At 38.7% G+C, this 20,250-nt stretch overlaps 1 protein-coding gene across 1 annotated transcript; it reads left to right on the forward strand.

Moving 5' to 3' along the window:
- The first annotated feature begins 16,563 nt into the window (after positions 1 to 16,563).
- amigo1 (adhesion molecule with Ig-like domain 1) lies at positions 16,564 to 18,809 on the forward strand. The gene has a single exon (XM_056260969.1). It carries the CDS (start codon positions 16,582 to 16,584, stop codon positions 18,061 to 18,063), a length of 1,482 nt encoding a protein of 493 aa, XP_056116944.1. The 5' UTR covers positions 16,564 to 16,581; the 3' UTR covers positions 18,064 to 18,809.
- The last annotated feature ends 1,441 nt before the right edge of the window (positions 18,810 to 20,250 follow it).

Consider the following 20,250-nt stretch of genomic DNA (forward strand, 5'->3'; position numbering starts at 1 on the left):
TTCCAATGCTCCACTGTCTGCCACCTTTCAGTGCTATAATTTACCATAAACATTGAAAGCAAAAGCTTTGGCTCAGAAATATGCTCTTCATGCTGACCTAGAGAGCGTTAGCCTGAGACTCATTAAGAGAAATGTTTATTTTCACATATGCTTGCAGTGCAACCACTGACTGAAGAAGAGATGAGTGGGAGAGTGAACTATGTCTAGCAGTGTGCCTCTCAGTAAAAATCTTTTGGCAGTGTGTCTTTGAAGCAGCATACTCAGACTCTTACAGTGATAACAGCTAGGTCCAAAAACCAGGTGCAAAATCTCTCCAGCTGCTTGAACAAATCTTAGTTATTAGCTGAGGATGGGAGAGACTTCCAGTCTGTGCTGACTAATGAGCCCTCATAGCGCTGTTCATCCAGAAAACAACAGCAAAATAAGAGTTATCATCGACGTAGCCTTCTGCGTTAACGCTTGGAATATAATATTGTGGATGCATGTGTGTCTCACTCAGTTTGACAAAATTCATCTAGCCAATGTTTGACAAATTCATCTTGGGACAAACTCAGACTTTTTGGATTTTTGAAGTCAAAGTGTGCCATCAGTAAGCAGTGAGCTTTGAAGAAGATGAAGAGAAAGTGCTATATGCATATAAAATGCACATGAGCCATTAAGCATTAGCTGCTCCTTGGGTTCTTAAGTGCAATTTGAACTAATATGAAGCGACAGATTTAAGAGATCTTGTGTAAGACAGGCTCTAAACGAATACCTCTTAGAGGAGCTGGAAAAGCCACAAGCATAAAAGAGTGCAAATCCATCAATCCACTAAAGAAAGACAAAATCCGTTATATATTGAAGTAATAAGATAATTCTGAATCATTAAGCTGCTTTTTGACTAAGCTATCTCCATGGAAGCTGGAAGAAAATACTGCAGAAGGGGAACTGCCATCATGAATAAAACACCTGCTCCTCTATTGTTACCTTTGTCAGTTTTACCTCTAATTATGTTATAAATAACCAGCATTTGTCTGGTGAATTTAAGAGTTATGTGTTATTCACATTGCCTTGACTCTTGTTGCTCAGCCTTGACTGTTGCTGGAAAGCAACAAGCTCATTTAACAAAAATATATTTGCTCATAAAGAAATATCAAAGATTTATCTTTTCATCTTAATAATTGACATTTCTTTACTGCAAATCATTTTCCATAAAATAGCCTACTTAATATCAATAATTAATAAATAAAAAATCCTGAAAACAAGATAAATTTACTTGAGAAGGAAAATTGTTTAAGATAATATAGACTTTATTTTCAGAGAATGCATACTGTTCAAAACTTTGGGGTCAGTAAGATTTTTTTCTTAAAGAAAGTAATACTTTTATTCAGCAAAGACAGTAAATCGATCAAAAGTGACATTAATTTTTAGAAAAGACTGCTTTCAATTACATGCTGTTCTTTTGAACTTTCTATTCATCAAAATCCTGATTTTTTTAAAGCACAGGTGTTGTCTACATTGATATGAAGGGTTGGTCAAAATCCCTTGCCTCTTCAAATACATATATAATCATATATCATTTTGAATGGTTATATACTTCCTTTATAAAAATCAATAATCAAATATATTCATTATCACATAATAATTTTTATATTCTTGTGCTTGTGAAATTATATTTTCTTAAATGCATGGATGCAAGTAACCAGTTTCTTTTAGGTGCATTTCAATCTTACTTTGAGATTGCACTTAGTACACGCAGGACACGAAGGCCACGGAACCCACAAGGCCGTTTGTCTCTTTCTCTGGGATCAGTAGAAAGGTTAGAGGGTCCTAAAGGCAGCGTGGGCACATATGATTCTTCGCTGGACATATGGTCAAGCTATATTGAGCGTTACTATCAAACTTGAATTGTTGTATTAAAATGTATTCTTTCCAGTATATTTCCTTCCTTGGGAGTAAATGCCAGTGATCTGTTTTTCTCCCAAACGAGTGAATGTTTTAGCAGTATGTTTTGGTATACTTAACTGATAATAAGGAGCTCAGACTCTCTTCAGCCTTGATGGGAGCTGTTATTTGCTAGTGTCTGTTATTTGTGTGTGTGCGTATGACATTCTATGTAGGTTCTGGACGGTCGGACCAGACACCCCGGCGCCCTTCTCTAACCTGCGAGGCCACCACAGACCTAAATCCAATGAGTGGACGACAACTATCTTTACTAATGGCGATAGGCACCCCTATCTCCTCACATGTGTTAAATTGTTTAGGCTTTCATGTTTCTTAGCCAATGAGAATCATTCAACCTGTAAGCAATGACGTAGCTTAGACCTTGGAAATGGTATAACTGCTGTGATCTTTGTAACTGTAAGTGGGGCGGCCTACGAACTCCTGTGTGAGTCTTGAAGCTGACTTCTGCTGATGAAAATGCAAACTATCTTCAGTAAAACTTTTCTTTAATTTTTTTATAATTCTGACTCCGGGTCTTCATTCTTCATATCTGGTTCTGGGTCTTTGACTGTATACCCCTTACAGTTATGGTGGAGAATGCGGGCAATTATTCTCGGTGACACCCTTGGCAAATCAACAAACAAGGTAGTAAGCTTTTGTTAATTGTTAGGGCTGTCTGACTGGAAGAGATTTTGAAGGAGAGCGGGAGAGCTTCACTCCGATGAGGCGAGTGAAGCTTCACTCCGATGAGGCGAGTGAAGGAGTAAGTTAATTATACTGCTGACAGTATAAGAAGTCGCTGAGAGCGTCGTTAAGGGTAACGGCAGCAGACAGCGCAAGCGAAGCGTGCTCTGTGGGGGCCCCGCTGGGCATTACTGGTGTAGCACCACCCCAGCAGAGCACGTCCCTGGGCTAGAGGTCCAGTGGCACCGTAAACCTGCTCAATCTCTTCCATCTCAGATAGGGGATCCCCGAACTTAGTGAAGTGAATCAGGCAGTTAGGGATACTAACAATAACAGGGTTGTTTGCCAGGGATGCATCAGGAACAATTCCGAGAGAAAAATTTAAAAAGTTGTGACCCAAATTGGCATGGACCAGTATATGTAACTGTGATTTTGGAGTATACTTTGCAGTTTCATCACGCAGAAGCCAAGCTGTGTTGTTCAAAGATCGCCGCCTCCATTTCTGCAATAACTTCAGGTGAGTATGAACCATGATTAAGATATGGCAGAAAAATGTAATAACTTAGTCAGTAACCTGAAGAGTCCTGAAACAAATAGTGAGACAGGAAAAGCAAACGCTGTAAGCAGCTGTGCTCTAAAGCCCTCACTTTAAATAAATTTGCAGAAATGATTAAGTAAATGGTAGTCAGGATTTTGATTCTGATTGGAAATTTAAACAACTTGACTGGCTACAAACAAACAAAGAAACTGAAAAATTAAAATGTTTAGCCTCGTATTGCTTACGATGATTACAAGAAGCAAGTGAAAGAAATTCTGGGTCAGGGATAATTTCCCTCGACAAGCGACTAAAGTTAAACAGACACTTTGTGAAAACAATATTTTGCAGCTTATGAAAATTAATGTTCTGCCAATAATAATGATGAAGATTATGATTGGGTTATTATGATTAAATCAGCCACTGGTGGACTGTAAAAGAATACAGAGAACTGCTTAATCAGTAGCTCTGTTTGCATTCCTGAATGGGACACACTGCTTCAAGGGCGTGCAGTAAGTTGGAGCCGTTGAGGCTGACACATGAACCCACCAGATGACAGAGAGTGTTTTAATGGTGGTCATCAGGACCATTTAATACGTAACTCTAAATTCCCACCGAGAAGGTGTTTAAAAATGTGATAAAATGACAACACATTTCTGGTAATAATGTGAGTTTGAAAGTAGATCAGTGTTTAAATGACGATATTAAAGTTGTCGTCTGAGAAAGAACAAGAGATAAAACAAGGTCAAAAGATTGAAGTCTTAAAGTGAATCCTTTTGAAGAAAAGATCTATAATACTAATTTTTAGTGAATTGATGAATACAGGTTGATGTAAAATTAATGACTCCAACAAATGTGAGTTGCAAAATATATCAAAGTAACTTAAAGGATGATTGTGTTGTAATTCAACATTTTAAAAAGGTTTTAGATGATATAGAGAGACTAATCTCACAGATGATTTACAATAACTGCAAAAGTATCACAAGCAGAGAGTGCTTGCCTCGTCAAACTTAGTGTGTGAATCCTAATTGGAGATTGATAAACTCCAAGAGAAATCTTAAGTCAAATATTAAACTATGGTTGAGAACTTGACAATTAAAATTGAGATTGAGAAATGTGAAACGTTATTGAGAACTAGAATAATTATTTTTATGTAAGAACAAATAAGCAGAAGCAGTACTGGATTAACAGTTGCTAAATGCTGATTAAACAAACAGCTTGAAAAGTTGACCATGAAAGAACTAGAAGCTGATGTTTTGTTTTCAAAAGATAAGTTTGTTATTGGCTGTAATGAAACAGTTTGCTTATCTGAATCTGATGTGTGCTGTGGCTGAAACTGCCAGTGCAACAGACTCAATCTGAGTGGAAATTTGTAATGCCTAAATTTCCTGATGTGTGGGCAAAAGACAAATATAAATAATATGTTTATTTGAAACCGTATGTAATATCTGGCAAAGATGCCTTAAGCTGGGATAGAGTTAAAAGATGGTAGATAAAGTTAGACGTTCAGAGTGCAGTGTACCAGTCCCTCCCTCATTCAATGTCTCTCTCTCAGTCAATGTCAGCTAAAAGCTGTTACCTGAGTCGGTGTCATAAGTGATAATAAGCTATTTGTAGTGACATCTTTGATTAGGTTATTTTAGGACCCGTAACTTCTTTGTCTGATCTTAGTCCCCACCATGAAACGGGGGAGGGGCCGACGGAAAAGTACACTGAATGTACGGTTGTGATCTAAATTCACTGAGTATAATCCAAGTAGCTAGGTTGCTGCTTTTAAGATAGTTAATGGATTTAAGTGATTAAATACTGTTGTTTTTGACCTGTCTCCCTATGTGAACACTATTAGGCAATCCGAATGGCTCTGGTGACTCTTGAACGTGCCTTTCCTAAGCTCTAGAAAACAGCTGAGTTCTGTTGAAGCAAACAGCCTGTGATGGGAAAGAGCGGTCACCAGTGGGCACGAGTGGCTACTCAATGACGGGTAAGACCTTCTATTGGCCAGACAGGGGGCAACCCAAGCCAGAGTGGATCACGTAAAGTCACTGGGCATCTCAAGATGGAGGTGTTTATGTGAGAAAGGTATGAGAGTGGAGCGGATGACTGTGAGGCCAGCAGCATCCTTTATCGTTAGGGCGGATGCGCTGTGAGGAGTTACAGACAGTCTGACCCCGAAACGTGAGTGTTCCTCTAATACCAATCACCAGAAACCGCATTCATTGTATGGCTTGTTTTTTTTTATTGTGACAAGCGTCTGCAAATATGCCAGGGGAAAACACCCTGATGGAGATTATAGATAAAGGGCTAACAGGAGTGGGCTTTCAAGAGCCAGCTGAGGCCATGAAGTGATTCCCATTAGTTGTTGTGGAGACAGTAGCAAAACTTTTTATGTACTGGTTTGCCTTATGGGCAAGGAAAATCATAGTGTTGATTTTGAACTAATAGGTCTATGACATAGTTTTAACTCCTGAAGGTCGTTAGACATGGTGGTGGCTAAAGATGAAGACAGCTTTTGTAGATTTGAGAAAAGTCTGGATAACAAGGTGAATGGTCAAAGATTATTGTAACGAATTTAATATTACATTTTATATAAGTTACAGTCTTAGAAATTTATTTATAGTGAGAGAGACTGCTTGAGCAGAGGAAGGGATGGTAACTGTGTCTGTCTTTCCATTATCGGCCTGCTAGAGCAAGCTGAAGCAAAATAATGATAATGAAACAAAACAACCCAGCTGACCTTGTTAAATTCTAATGAATAATGAACAGGCATGCTTTGAAACTGGTTGGGAGACCATGTAAAATTAGGTAGAAGCTACCGGAAAATGGGAAGTTTAAAATCTTATTTAAAATTTAAATCTTTTAGCAATAATATAAAGAAAAATGAACATTGAAAATGAACAGTTAACATATGTGTGTCTAGTATGAGTGCGTGTGATGGTGACAGCACTTTATGTCTTGTATGTATTAGTTTGGGGTACTATTATTTCCTGATTTTGAGGATATTGTGTCATTAACCTCTGGAATTAGTGTTTTATCATTACAGATGGGTTAAGTGAAATGACCAACTTTAAAAAAGTTGATAATTCTAAGACAATCTGATGAAAAGACAATGCAGAACATGGGACGAGCTTTAATTGGAGTGGTTTTCCAGCTCTGTCTGCTATTGGTAATTATGAATGCTTTTGTCATTTATGATATTGAACTGAATTACTCTCTGGATTAGTATTTTATATAAATTGGAATTGTAAAGAAGATTGCCGTCCATTCTGGGGTAAAACTCTTGTCTAAATTCAACTGAGGGTCTAAATTTAAATAGACAACTAGGTGGGATCATAAGGATAAACGTAAAAAAAAATATATATATATATATATAGACTTGACGGCAGAGAGACAAAGTGACACATTGGCTAAGTCACTATCCAAATTATCCAGAGTGAGCTCCCTCATTTTTTATTGAAAGGCCGGAGGGCGAACAAAGAAGGAGTGAATATAACTTCTAAAAAGAAAAGGTTTTATTTCTCAATCCCTTGAATGTATGTATGACATTAGATGTCTAAGAAAACTACAATGTAATAAAGGTAAAAAGAGAAAGCAGCTATATGGCTGTGGGCTGGGATCTGAGTAACATAATATTTTGGTTTCTGTAAAACTGTAAAGATAAGTGGAACTGAGACAAATACTGTGAGAAGTAGTTATAATGAAAAATAAAGTTGAAGTTAATGATAAGAAAACAAGAGTATTGAAGAATTAATAAAATACCATGATTCCCCTAACGAGGGAACTTTAAGTTTCACTAGGCTGACAGTGGTGAGAGACTCGGATGCAGAAGGAACTGGCATTTAGGGCAAGATGGAAGAAATATAGTAGAAGAAAATGTATGTAATGAAAATACAATTTCTGATAGGGTTTATGGAAGTCAAATTAAGTTTAAATGGTATGAAAAAGGTTAGGGTTAGACATTGTATGATTGACAGGGATTCAAGTGATATAAGGATAAGGAATGAACAAAAGCTTTATTAAGCAGAATGGGGAACGATCCTATATTTTAGTGGTAAAATAATGACTGAAATGATGATGTGAATTTGTTTTATTTTATTTCTATTTTTGAAACAAACAAAAAAGGGTATAAGATGTTATACAATTAAAATGGTACATGCTATGTGACTGTAAACTGAAGGATGATTTCAGTAAAGACTTAAAGTGCTTACATCGATTATTATGGGTCTTAATTATTAATATTTTATTGTTTGTTGTTTATTTTTTAGTTAGACAACCATTGTGTTTTAAACCTAAAGGGTCTATAAAAGGGGTAGTGAAAATAATGGATTAACCATCCAACTTTGTTTATAATAAAAGGATTTGGAACTCATAGTTTTATCAAATAAAATAAAAAAACTAGTGCATATATTCTGGTATTCATGATTATAGACAATGTCTTTATTTAGGATCTGAGTAGTGACTGTGGATCTAGCCCATGCTAGGAATACAGCAATAGTGCTTGCTTATTTAGCCTGGCTTCCAGAGAATAAATATGTACTTGTTTCGTAATCAGTTATGTGTTTTATAAAAATTTTAACCTGACTGATAAATTGAGGAAGAATGACATTGATGTCCTGTTGTGAGTGGAAGGTGGGAGAGCCTCTTAATGGGGACTGGAATTTTTAGTATCCAGCATGTCCATGACGAGGTGAAGAGACAAGTGTGACCCGTCAGGGGAGCATGCGTCACCACTCCTCCCTTCCGTAGTGACCTCACTGGTTAGACCAGACGTGGCGGTATTGGACCCCACATTGGTCTAAAACGGGGGACTGAAGGGTTGGTCAAAATCCCTTGCCTCTTCAAATACATATATAATCATATATCATTTTGAATGGTTATATACTTCCTTTATAAAAATCAATAATCAAATATATTCATTATCACATAATAATTTTTATATTCTTGTGCTTGTGAAATTATATTTTCTTAAATGCATGGATGCAAGTAACCAGTTTCTTTTAGGTGCATTTCAATCTTACTTTGAGATTGCACTTAGTACACGCAGGACACGAAGGCCACGGAACCCACAAGGCCGTTTGTCTCTTTCTCTGGGATCAGTAGAAAGGTTAGAGGGTCCTAAAGGCAGCGTGGGCACATATGATTCTTCGCTGGACATATGGTCAAGCTATATTGAGCGTTACTATCAAACTTGAATTGTTGTATTAAAATGTATTCTTTCCAGTATATTTCCTTCCTTGGGAGTAAATGCCAGTGATCTGTTTTTCTCCCAAACGAGTGAATGTTTTAGCAGTATGTTTTGGTATACTTAACTGATAATAAGGAGCTCAGACTCTCTTCAGCCTTGATGGGAGCTGTTATTTGCTAGTGTCTGTTATTTGTGTGTGTGCGTATGACATTCTATGTAGGTTCTGGACGGTCGGACCAGACACCCCGGCGCCCTTCTCTAACCTGCGAGGCCACCACAGACCTAAATCCAATGAGTGGACGACAACTATCTTTACTAATGGCGATAGGCACCCCTATCTCCTCACATGTGTTAAATTGTTTAGGCTTTCATGTTTCTTAGCCAATGAGAATCATTCAACCTGTAAGCAATGACGTAGCTTAGACCTTGGAAATGGTATAACTGCTGTGATCTTTGTAACTGTAAGTGGGGCGGCCTACGAACTCCTGTGTGAGTCTTGAAGCTGACTTCTGCTGATGAAAATGCAAACTATCTTCAGTAAAACTTTTCTTTAATTTTTTTATAATTCTGACTCCGGGTCTTCATTCTTCATATCTGGTTCTGGGTCTTTGACTGTATACCCCTTACAGTTAATATTCAGAAATGAGCACCAAATCAGATGATTGCTGAAGGATCATGTGACACTGAAGACTAAAGTAATGACTTTTCGTTAACCCTCTTTTTGGTTTAACATGTTTTTAGCTTTTAGCATGCTTAAAACAAGAAAACATTGCAAATATAGGGAGAAAAAAATGTGATACCATTATTTATTTAAAAGTTTTATGAATGTTTAGATATTTTACTGAAAGTAAGACAAACTGATTCATTAAACAGTGGAAATGCTTTTTGCAGTGCTCTTAGATGTGAACTTATCCTATTTATCTCTTTTACTGACCCTTTCACTCAAGTTTGACTGTTTCTATACAGCGACTGATATCAAATGCACCTGCCGGCGCAGCGGCCAAAGTATGTGTTTACCATCTGCATGTGTTGACCAGGTGGGGCAGACATTGACACAGCCACAGACATTGCCACAGCTCTGTTTACCATTGTGGAAACAACACAGGGATCAATTTGTCTACTTACCAAGCATTGCAAGCTAAGAGGGATGAGTAATTGTTGGAGAACGAGAACAGAAAAGGAAAGGCAATCTCTCTCAGTTCAATATATTTCAGTGGTCATTTATAATTAATATGTGAGCATTCTTTATTGTGAATTGCAATGTCAAGGGCCATTTTTTTTTTGGTTGCTTTCTACCTCTTTCTCACTATATCTGTTGTCTTCCTCCCTGGTAAACCCCAGCTAAGCAGACATCCCAACAACAATCAGAGGGTGGGCAACCCAACTGCCATGGCTCATGTAAAACCACAACAGTTGCCAGGCAACAGTTGCCTCCACAGCAGGAGCAGAAGTCCAATTGAACATTAATGATTCTGAGCACAAACACACTGGACTGCTGGCGTCTGCTAGATATTTTACTACGGTTAATTACGCAAGAAAGTGACTGCAAAAACACACAGAATTCTTCAGTTCATCTGGGCTAATGAGGACCACCTGATCACCTTCAGATTTCAAGTCGTTTAATTCTTGCATGAGCGGCTCCTGTCTGTCCATGTCCATGTATTGTTTTTGTTTGGCATCCAATTTATCTTGTTGGTTGTTCACACTTCAGCAGTGATAATAATTTAAGATGTATCTGGCAGTTTTCCCTTGCACTCAACCCTGGTCTGGTAACAGTTAACAGACACAATCATGTTTCATTTTTGGTCTGTCATAGTCTTGGGTTCATGAAACATATTAAATCTAAAATGATATTTTCCCATGTTTCTTCATTTTATTTAGGTTATTAAAACAACAGTTCGCTAAAAAAAAGAAAAGAAAAAAAGAAACTGCATGTCATTCCAAACCTGTATGACTTTCTTCTGTGGAACACAAAAGAAGAATGTTTCAAATGTTTTTGTCCATATAATGAAAGTCAACGGGGTCCAAACCAACATGAGTATGCTTCTAATTAAAGGATTGTAGAGTCTATATTAATTGATGAGATGTAAGAGTAGGCCAAATTATACATGTACAGTACATTAATTATGCATCAGATGAACAGAACACAAAAGGAGATATTTTGAAAATGTCTTTTTTTATCCATATAATGAAAGTCAATGAGGTCAAAAACAACATGATTGGACCCCATTGACTTTCATCATAAAAGACATTTTCAAATTTATCTCCTCTTGAGTTCTGTTCACCTAATGCATGTTAATCGAACACCTCTTATTAGTTATAATCAATATAGACTCTACAATCCTATGAGAAGCATACTCTGTCTTAATAAATCTTTGCACATTTGGGAAAGTTTAGATAATGGGAGATATTTATTGAGGATTATATGGATTCATCCTTTAGTGCTGCAACATCTCCAGCCCACCTACTGTGATCACCTTTGTTCTCCGGCGCAGAGATTTATGGAACGGTTCACAAGCTCCCACTGGAGAGAAAAACTAAGAGAGAAAACTGCGACAGAAAAAGAGCCTGATGCTGTTTTGCAGGTCTTCAGCGTCAATGGTTATTGCAAGAACATGAATTTCAACTGGAGTCAAGCTATTCAGACATAAACTAATACAGAACATGTCAGCAGAGAAGACAGAAGCAGAAGCCGAGCAATCCTTAGTATCAGTAGAGCTAAAATATCAGAATCAGACATCAGTAAGAGCTCAAATGTGTCTAGCAAATTCGTCACTCACCGCGGCTCTATTCTGGGAAGTTGTGGAATTATTTATGGCATTTTTAGTTAGCAGGATACGTTCAGAGACTTTTATTCATAGGAAGTTGTTTTGAGAGGAATTCTGTTAAAGACAAAAGGAGAAAGGCAATTAATTAAAGACCGGACTAATGCAATTACGTATGCAAGAGTGCAATTACAAACCTGCAGGAGCATCAGTGTCAGCTTGTCGCCTCTCCTGGGTTTTCATGGAAGATAATTACATTTACTCCCATGCGTAAGAGATTAGCTATTGCTTGATGTTTGTATGACAAATTTATTTTGATATTTATCTTTTACCATGTGTATATCTAATGGCTATTGATAATATAATACAATTTTAGCTTACAGAAAATATAAAAGTAGCCTAATAAAGGAAATACATAAACTGTAGCGTATAGGTCTGGCAGGTAACATTAGTCAAGCTCGCATCAGCTGACTCTCAACTGATCCACGTCTACATACGACGCCTATCACAGCAACCCTAGATAAGGTCCATTCAGGATTATCAGCAGCTTTATCAAGTTGCTCAGGAGCTAATTACCCTCCACCATCCCCAGCTCCTCCTTTCGTCCAGTCAGGACTTGGCCTATACCGCTTCGAATCAGAGTCATTTCTTGAATTATGTTAAATTAAATTAATGTCATGAAGAACATTAATGATATCATTAATGATAATAAATAAATAAATAAATAAATAAATAGGACAAGTTTGCAGCTTTCTCGTTGACTAACCGAAAAACATTTGACTTATTTGATTTTTGTTTTGTTTGTTTTTTTGTTTCCCGCATTACGATTTTGACCAGGAATTATATGTTCCTTTTTTTTTATTATTAAAGAAAAGATGTAATTCTTTTAAATTAAATATGTGCTCACAAATGTTACAATTAAATGTAGCCTACTCAAAACGAGAACATGCCGCCACCAGCCAGGGAGCCTGTAAGATGGACCTCGGATGCTTCGCCAATGCGGACACAGACTCAAGTGCTACAAGAGCCGTTGTGTGTGTGTGTGTGTGTGTGTGCGCGCAGGTCTGCTCATGCGCCCATGAAGAGATGCTGCTGCTGATGATGATGATCAGATGTGTGTGCGCTGCGGCGGGCTTATTTACACCCGTTCAGGCACACTGCATCAAAGAAAAACTCTGGTGCTCCATAGGAAATGGACTTTCTAAAGGGATTCATGTGTCTCTGCGGTGATACATCTCAAGGTTAGTACAGAGATATGGCGTTAAGTGAGTCTATTTCTTTACGTAATCTTATTCCTGCCCATGTCATTCTCTATCGGTGAGTCTGCCAAAATGTTCGCTCTGCGCCCGAGCTGGAAACGTTTTATTTTCAGTCTCTCTTAAGACTACACGTCTACACCTCTTCCTAGTCGTTTCCGTTGTGTATTTCTTTAAATGGGAAATGTCACACTGCTGTGATGTGAAACGGGTGAAAAGAGACAATGTTTTTCTTTGAAATTACATTTTTAGGCACAACAGTATGCAGGTAGGCTAATATATTATGCAGGGGTTTTTTTTGTAGGCTACTGTGTATTTTTTTCATCCCATTACAATGACGTTTTTATCCCATTATCCCAAATCACGGGTTTTAGCTACTGTGTGCATACGGTAAATGGTGCAATGCTACACCGTGTTGAGTCCGGAGAGGCCATAAAACAGAAATCTTAACATTTACAACGAGTTTTGCCTGGGTGCGTTTGTCAAATTAGCCTTTTTATTGGCACGACAAAATAAAATTTGAACAAATAAACAAACGAATTGCTGTTTAGATTCCGCCATGTGCGCCTATACTCTTATCTGAATGAATAGATCAGAGCTTGTTTGTAAACCTATGCGCATGCATTAGGTTGAGCGCGCGCTTGTCCTGAGTGACAATACTGTTCACATTCATTCATGTTACCTTAACCCGTTCGGCCCCGAGTTATGTTCCAAGGGACACAAAACAAGACCGTGCTTTATTTCTATTTAAAAACCTTGTTGTTAAATCCTAGTTGCTGTTCATTATAGGCCTATAGGGCAAGCTATCTCATTGACAAGCTACCATGTAACAAGCACTAGTTTGACTAGGCTACCTTATGACCAGATGGTAGCTGGTTTGTTGCTGGTCCAGGACTCTCTGCCAGCTTGGAGCAGTTAATGACGAGCTTTTACCAGATAACATGTTATAAGCCCAGTTACTAACATTAACGCAGCCATAGAGCCAAAAAAAAAAGAACAGAAAAAAAGAAGAAGAAGAAGAAAAAAAGATAATGATCATGATGCTTTGATAGTTACATATAATGGACATGTTGGACGTGGTTCTGAAAGGTTCAGGGATCAGGTGAAAGCTTGTTCTAAAATAAAATAAAATAAAATTCATTTTCTATTGAAATTAAATACGCCTATATTAAATACATTGACATTCAAAACGGTATAAAATTAGATTTTATATAAATAAAACGTAAAGCTGCAGTCCGTAACTTTTTTGGGTTAAAAATTATCCAAAATAATTTTTTTTAGCAAATACATAACCAGCCAGTGTTCAAAACTATCTGCTTGCCTTAGCTCGATTCAAAACGGTAAGCTTGTAATAATGTTTTTAAAGGAGTCATAATGTAGTATTAACTTTGATACCCACGGTCTATTATAGTCATTTCATGCCCTTCTAAAAAAGAAAAATTGGAAAAAAATAAACACAGAGCTCGTTTGACCCTTATTTCTGAATGCATTATTGTCTCGCGAGATCTGATGCGAGGTTTTGGCTGTCGTGGACGGTCATTTTAATAATGCAAATGAGGGGCGCGTTGATTGGTGGCAGGAAGGAGGGGGCTTGACACCGCAGGTAACTTCAGCATATCATTCCAAAAAGAGATCATGGCGCAAGTTGTTAATGAACCCGACCTGGCCGCGACCTACGGGATTCAACCGTATATGTTTTAGCCAGACTCTGAACCAGAGCTGGAAACGGAAGAGGAACAACAGTCAATTGAAGGACGTCTACATCAACATGTCTCTGAATGGTAAAGACAATTTTTTTGACTGAGACATACATTAACATCAGTAACGAGCTAAAACGTTTTTTTTTTGCTATTTTCTCCCACATAAGTTTAGCTTTAATTTAATGTAGATTACATTAACGGAGATGTAGTCTACTTTATTTTCAGTTTACAGTGGTTATAGAGATTAACGTTTGCTATAATGTGTTGTTTTTGCCTTTTTTGACGTTATGGTTTTTTAGATATTTAATAATTTTCATCTGCAGACATGTAACGTTATGTTTTTCTTTATGTTTATTATTCTTGACTGTTTTTTAAATTTATCTATCCTTATCACACATTAACCGCATTAGTAGTTAGCTGCTGTTTGTTACACAAAATATAGTAATAAAAACACAGTCTTACCGTTTCAAATTCAGGCAAGTCCCTGATTATTGGAATGACACCTTTTCCCAAACGTAGCTTCGATGCCAACTTCGCCTGATATTGCCCCAAATTTGTAAAAGATTCTTTTGTGAAATGTTTAGCGCAGACACCTAACGTTGAGCAAGTTGAGATGGTTGTTGGAACAGCGTCATTAAAAATAAATTTCATTCACTTGTCCCTTGTAGTTTGGTCAGTTTTCGGTAAAGAAAAAACATTAGAATGTGGATTATGACAGTCAACCACAGAGCAACTCACGTGTGCACTACGTTTCTGCATCTTTCTTGACTGAATATGATGGGGAGAGGGGCAGGGCGGGCCTCCTCTGCGGTGTCCATATATGGTATATCCGGCCCCGTCTTGACGTCAAGTCGGGGGAGAAATTGAAATCTCGTATTTGAGTGCGCGTGCACGTTGGCTAGTTTAAGAACCCTAGGGTAAACAAACGCTTCACTTTTAAATATCGGCATCCCGGCCAATGTATAATCGTTAGTCAATCATAACATACATTGATTCTCATGGAAAAGTGAAAATTGCACATTATGACTCCTTTAATTCCAGTGGTACTGGTGGATTTCCGCTGGAAATTCAAGCATGTCTTTGCGTCATTACGTCACATCTGTACACATAAAGAAGGAGTCTCGGCTAGTAGGCTATATTGCGTGTGAGGATGTTGGAGGTGGAGATTTATAGCCTTTTCTCACAGCACTTGATATAATTAAACTTATCAATTTGATGGCGGATGCAGAAAGTTCAAACGACAATCACCAGTGACAACTGAAGATTCACCCGTTGTAAAATGCAAAAGACTTCAGACTTTGGACTTCGGAGTGGCTACAGAAAAAAAAGAGACTGCAACCGGGCCCATGCGAAAACAAGGATAAATATCGGAAGGGCTTTTGACAGGTGGTGTGAACTCCGTGTTTTGAAGGGGTTCAAAATGGACGCAGAGAAGGCTTTTTTTCTGCTGGACAGGTAAGACATAAGCGATCATTAGATTTAATCAGCGCGATTTACTGCAATGCTTTTTTTCCCTTAGTTGGTCAGAACAAAAGTGGATGTTACTTGTTCAGATGGCATTTTCCTGTGAAAATTCTTATGTTGGTCATACTTCAAAAAATTAGAATCTGTGATTCCGAATGTCAGTATCCACACCGCCTCAGTGACTGACAGCCATACATTCTCCTCAAAACATTGGATTCATTCGCGCTGTGCCGTGCCGAAGCACAACCCACGTAAAGTTGATAATTCCGCTAATAACTGCAATTGCAGATTTCAAACAGAGATGGCGACAAAGAGGAAAAACTACGGACTGCAGCTTAAATGTTGATTTAGAAAAAAATCTTAATAACTAGCACAGAAACAAACAATAAATGTCACTTACATGGCCAAGCATGTTACATGGATGGTCCTCTCAAACCTGCACCTTTTGGGTGACCACCTCACACAGTGCCACACCACCCACATCTTTGGCATGTCTCCATAGAGACATACAAGTCGAATGTTAGTGCATAAGCAGTGTAATTCAGTAGCTTACTTCTGTTGCTTTTTATTTATCTTTTTTACAGGCAATGTTTTTGAATACAAAATATCCATTTGATAATTTATCAGCCACAATCTGCAGATAATCTGAATACATTTTGGATAAGATTAGACATATAAACATTCATGTCAGTATACCTTATTTTTTATACGAGACCCAATGGGATATCACAATGAACATCAAATGAAAGAAATCAGAGTCAATTATTTAAAGTCATATTTAAAAATAGTAGTTTATAAAAAATTAAATTCTTTGATCCGATTTCTAAATGACAAAAAAAAAAAAAATACTAATCTGAAATGGGCACTGGGTCTGAACAGATTAACATTTTGAGGCAATTCTGTTTTAAAAAAAGTAAACATTCTTGTTTCTTTTTTGTCTTCTAGCTCTAAATTTGCCTTATCAGTCCCACAGGCTGTTCTTCCAGACAGTGTGGAAAGGATTTAAACAGCCACATTACTGAAGAGGATTTTATGACTTATGCAACATCTACATTTTAACTGCGTGTCAGAAATGCCCCCTTCTATTAAGTGGTGCATCAGGCGGGCTGTCTGCTTGTCCTTTATTCTTGCACTGATCCCCAGGACCAGAGGATCGACGCTGAATTGTCACAAAATGTGCATATGCGCCAGTAACATTGTCAGCTGCTCCAAGATGAACCTGACGATGATTCCATCCGACCTGCCCAGCTACACAGCCGTGCTTGACATTAGTTTTAATGAGATAACTGGACTACGCGCACAATGGACCAAGCACAAACTCCCTGAACTCCACAACCTCTTGCTCAGCCACAACGGTTTGTCGTTCCTCTCTTCGGAGGCGTTCGTATTCGTAAAGCAACTGCGCTACTTGGATCTGTCGTCTAATAATCTGCGACAGCTAGACGAGTTCATTTTCGAGCCACTGATACATCTGGAGGTTCTGCTGCTCTACAACAATCACATCTCGCAGATCGACCGCACGGCCTTCTTGGGCCTCAGCAGCCTGCAGAAACTCTACCTGAGCCAGAACCAGGTGTCCCGCTTCCCCCTGGAGCTCGTCAAGGACAAGAACCGACTGGACAAGCTAAGCCTGTTGGACTTGTCTTCCAATCGGATCAAAGTTCTCCCCATTCATGACCTCCAGGTGCTGCCAGCCTGGCTCAAGAACGGGCTGTACTTTCACAACAACACCCTCATCTGCGACTGCGAGCTGTACAGTTTGATGGCTCACTGGTATATCCGAAGACTCAATTCTGCACTGGACTTCAAGGACGACCACACCTGCGTGCATCCCGGCCCGGATAAACGGGTGCTGCGTTTGTTCGATCTCAACACTCATATGAACTGCAGCACGTTTAAAGAAACCGTCGAAGAAGCTTATTTGGAGCAGACGCTCATCCTTGGCTGTGACACCCGGCATCGGGACATGTTAAAGACCTGGATGCTACCTGGAAATGTAGTGTTATCTCCTGGCAATAACCACAGCGCTGTGGTTCTCCCAGACGGCAGCCTAGAGATAAAATCGATACGACCTGAGGACTCAGGTGTGTACACTTGCTTCGCCGTGAGTGAATACCTCAACGAAACGCTCTACGTGGTGGTCAAAGTCTACAACTTCACCCTCAGTGGAAACGGTGAAGGCCTCAACACTGCTTACACCACTTTGGTGGGCTGCTTGGCTAGCGTGGTCCTGGTTCTTATCTATCTGTACCTGACGCCCTGTCGCTGCTTCTGCTGTCCCGACCAGGGTAAATCAAAGAACAATCATGAAGACAGTATCCACTCCTCCATGCTCAGCGTCACCCCCACCCATGACGATATGGCAACCAAAGCAGAGCTCAACAGGCATGTGGCCTTCATAGACCCAAAGGACCTTCAGGGACAGAACGGAAAAGTGAATCCTAATGGAGAGGAAGAGGTAGATGAGGAGGCCATGCAAGGAAAAGGAAAGCGGAAGAAATCGGTGGCAGACTCAATTAGTTCGGTCTTTTCTGATACTCCCATTGTAGTCTGAGGGAGGATGTGTATTTTTGGCTGGAGACAGTTCATAGTTGTGACTTTCTCGGACAAAGAGACTGAAGTACAGTTTGCCATCCTCAGAGTTTGGCTGTTTCTGCAAAACCTTTCCAGCATTTTAATCTGTAGCACTTAAGTATATACTGTGAAAAGGTCTCGCCATATTAGTGGAATCTAAACCTGGAGTGTTTAGATGTTTCTGTGAGTTTAGGCCGACTAAGTGTGACTAGACATAGTCTTGGTAAACATCACATGCAATCTGCAATTTCTCAATGATCAAGCTAGGAAGCTAGATTGAGAAACATTACAACATTAATACATCCACTATATAATCACGTCATAAGCATGAGCTTTGCAGACTGCTAATGTCAAGAAGAATATAGCATAGAATGAAACCCTTGTAGCTAATCATATTTACCACCTTTTATGCTAACTGACTGACCTTACCACTTTATGTAAGCCATACGCAGTTGGTCATTGCAGGGGGAAAGCAATACACTATTGCATTTGATTGTACAGTCACAAGAAAAAGATGGAAAAGTATCTGTCTCTATGGAACATTGTTAGTGTTTTTTGAATGAAAGAGTTGACTGAATCAGTTCCCTGTGTAAACAGGAAACACCCATATGATAATACTTATATAATTAGATAACTAATTACTGATATATTGCTATGGAAAAATAAAATCCTTGTCAAACTGGATTAGCTGGTTGAATCTAGACTCTTTCCATCCAATTTCATTAAAAAAATTGTTATATAATTATCATATTTTTTTATCTTTACATTTAAGTTTTTGATTCCAATCAAAAAATTGTAAGAAATTACTCAGAGTTCTTATCTATATCAAACTATATGTAAATACAGCACCAATATTATTTAATTTTGGCTAACTCTCGCATAAAAATGCAGAATCTCGCATGACACCCAGAGAGTGACATATAATGCTAATGCAATCTTTTAATAGAATGGCGTGTCCCATCTGCTTGCATTCTCATCTCTAAAGCTATAATGATTTGAGCCTGGATTCATCAGCCAAAACAGTTTCGGACACTCAGACCTCTTCTCACTCTGCGTTTATTTGCACTTGTGGTGGTTGGAGTTAGTGCTGAGTCATCCATTGTCGGAATGGACGTCATTTTTTTTTTGAGCCCTTGAAGCACTGATGTAATATTCATCACATAAAAGCCAAATGCTGAGGGATTTTTTTCATTATTATTTGTTTATCTTGAACCATTTGAATACGTTTTCTGAATGAATTAAAATCAAGGGTGAACTCAGGTCAAAACGTGGTGATTAGTCAATCCCGCTCATGCTCTGGTATTCTAAATTATTACTTCAGGCATACAGCATGTGATCTCTCAAAGACCAATATTATATTTGCATAAACAATGCCATAGGAATCGAAATAAGAACACTATGAATCATAATGTAATGCATAAAGGTTGTCTGCTATGCTCAAGGAAGATGTGTCTAGATCCATTCCATATGCATTTTGATTACAACATTATTGTCCTGATGGACTTGAAAGCCATGATTAGGCTGTTCCAGAACACTGGGATGTAGGCAATGATGTCATAGAGGAAGTTAGAGAAACATGCGTGGATTTAGAACGTCCAGCGCTGTGCACACCTAGAACCCTTAATTCTGGGAATTCCGCTTCCATTCTTCTGTTCCTGGAAATAAATTAGACATCTCACGTGTTAACCATAACCACTTTATAACATTGTTTGGTTGGGTTCAGCAGGAGCAATCTTAGTTTCCTCCGACCTCTTTCCCTAGTAACATCGTAATTACATCCTGTTTTGCGAGCGAGGGAGTGGGTGAAGCTATTAAATGTTTGATAGGTGGATGAACTCACAAACAGTATTATCTCAGGGAGAGGGAATGACAGATAATAGCAGCTATGGCAGACTGCAGTCATGGGCAGTTGCGGTCTCTTACACGTCTCTCCAGCTGCAATCCAAAATTAGTGTTGAGGGGAGGGAAAGGCCTACCCATCACAAGCTCTGTGGGAGGAGGCCTGAGATCTCTGCGGTGCGCTTGCGAAGAGACAGAAAAGCCTAGTGCTCCCCCTAAAACCACATCCAGCAGCTTTTCGCCCCCTGTCTTGTGTGTGTGTTCTTCTGAAGTGTGTCCTTGGCTATTTCGCTTCGAGCAGAGTTCTTGTGAAAGACCACTGTTCATT

Source organism: Rhinichthys klamathensis, unplaced genomic scaffold (assembly GCF_029890125.1).
Source record: "Rhinichthys klamathensis goyatoka isolate OS25496 unplaced genomic scaffold, OSU_Roscu_1.1 h1tg000180l_1, whole genome shotgun sequence".
Taxonomy (NCBI): Eukaryota; Metazoa; Chordata; class Actinopteri; order Cypriniformes; family Leuciscidae; genus Rhinichthys; species Rhinichthys klamathensis.

Bases quoted from the DNA above. Each gene is read 5' to 3' on its own strand.
- amigo1 (XM_056260969.1), top strand. From the start codon at position 16,582: ATGCCCCCTTCTATTAAGTGGTGCATCAGGCGGGCTGTCTGCTTGTCC.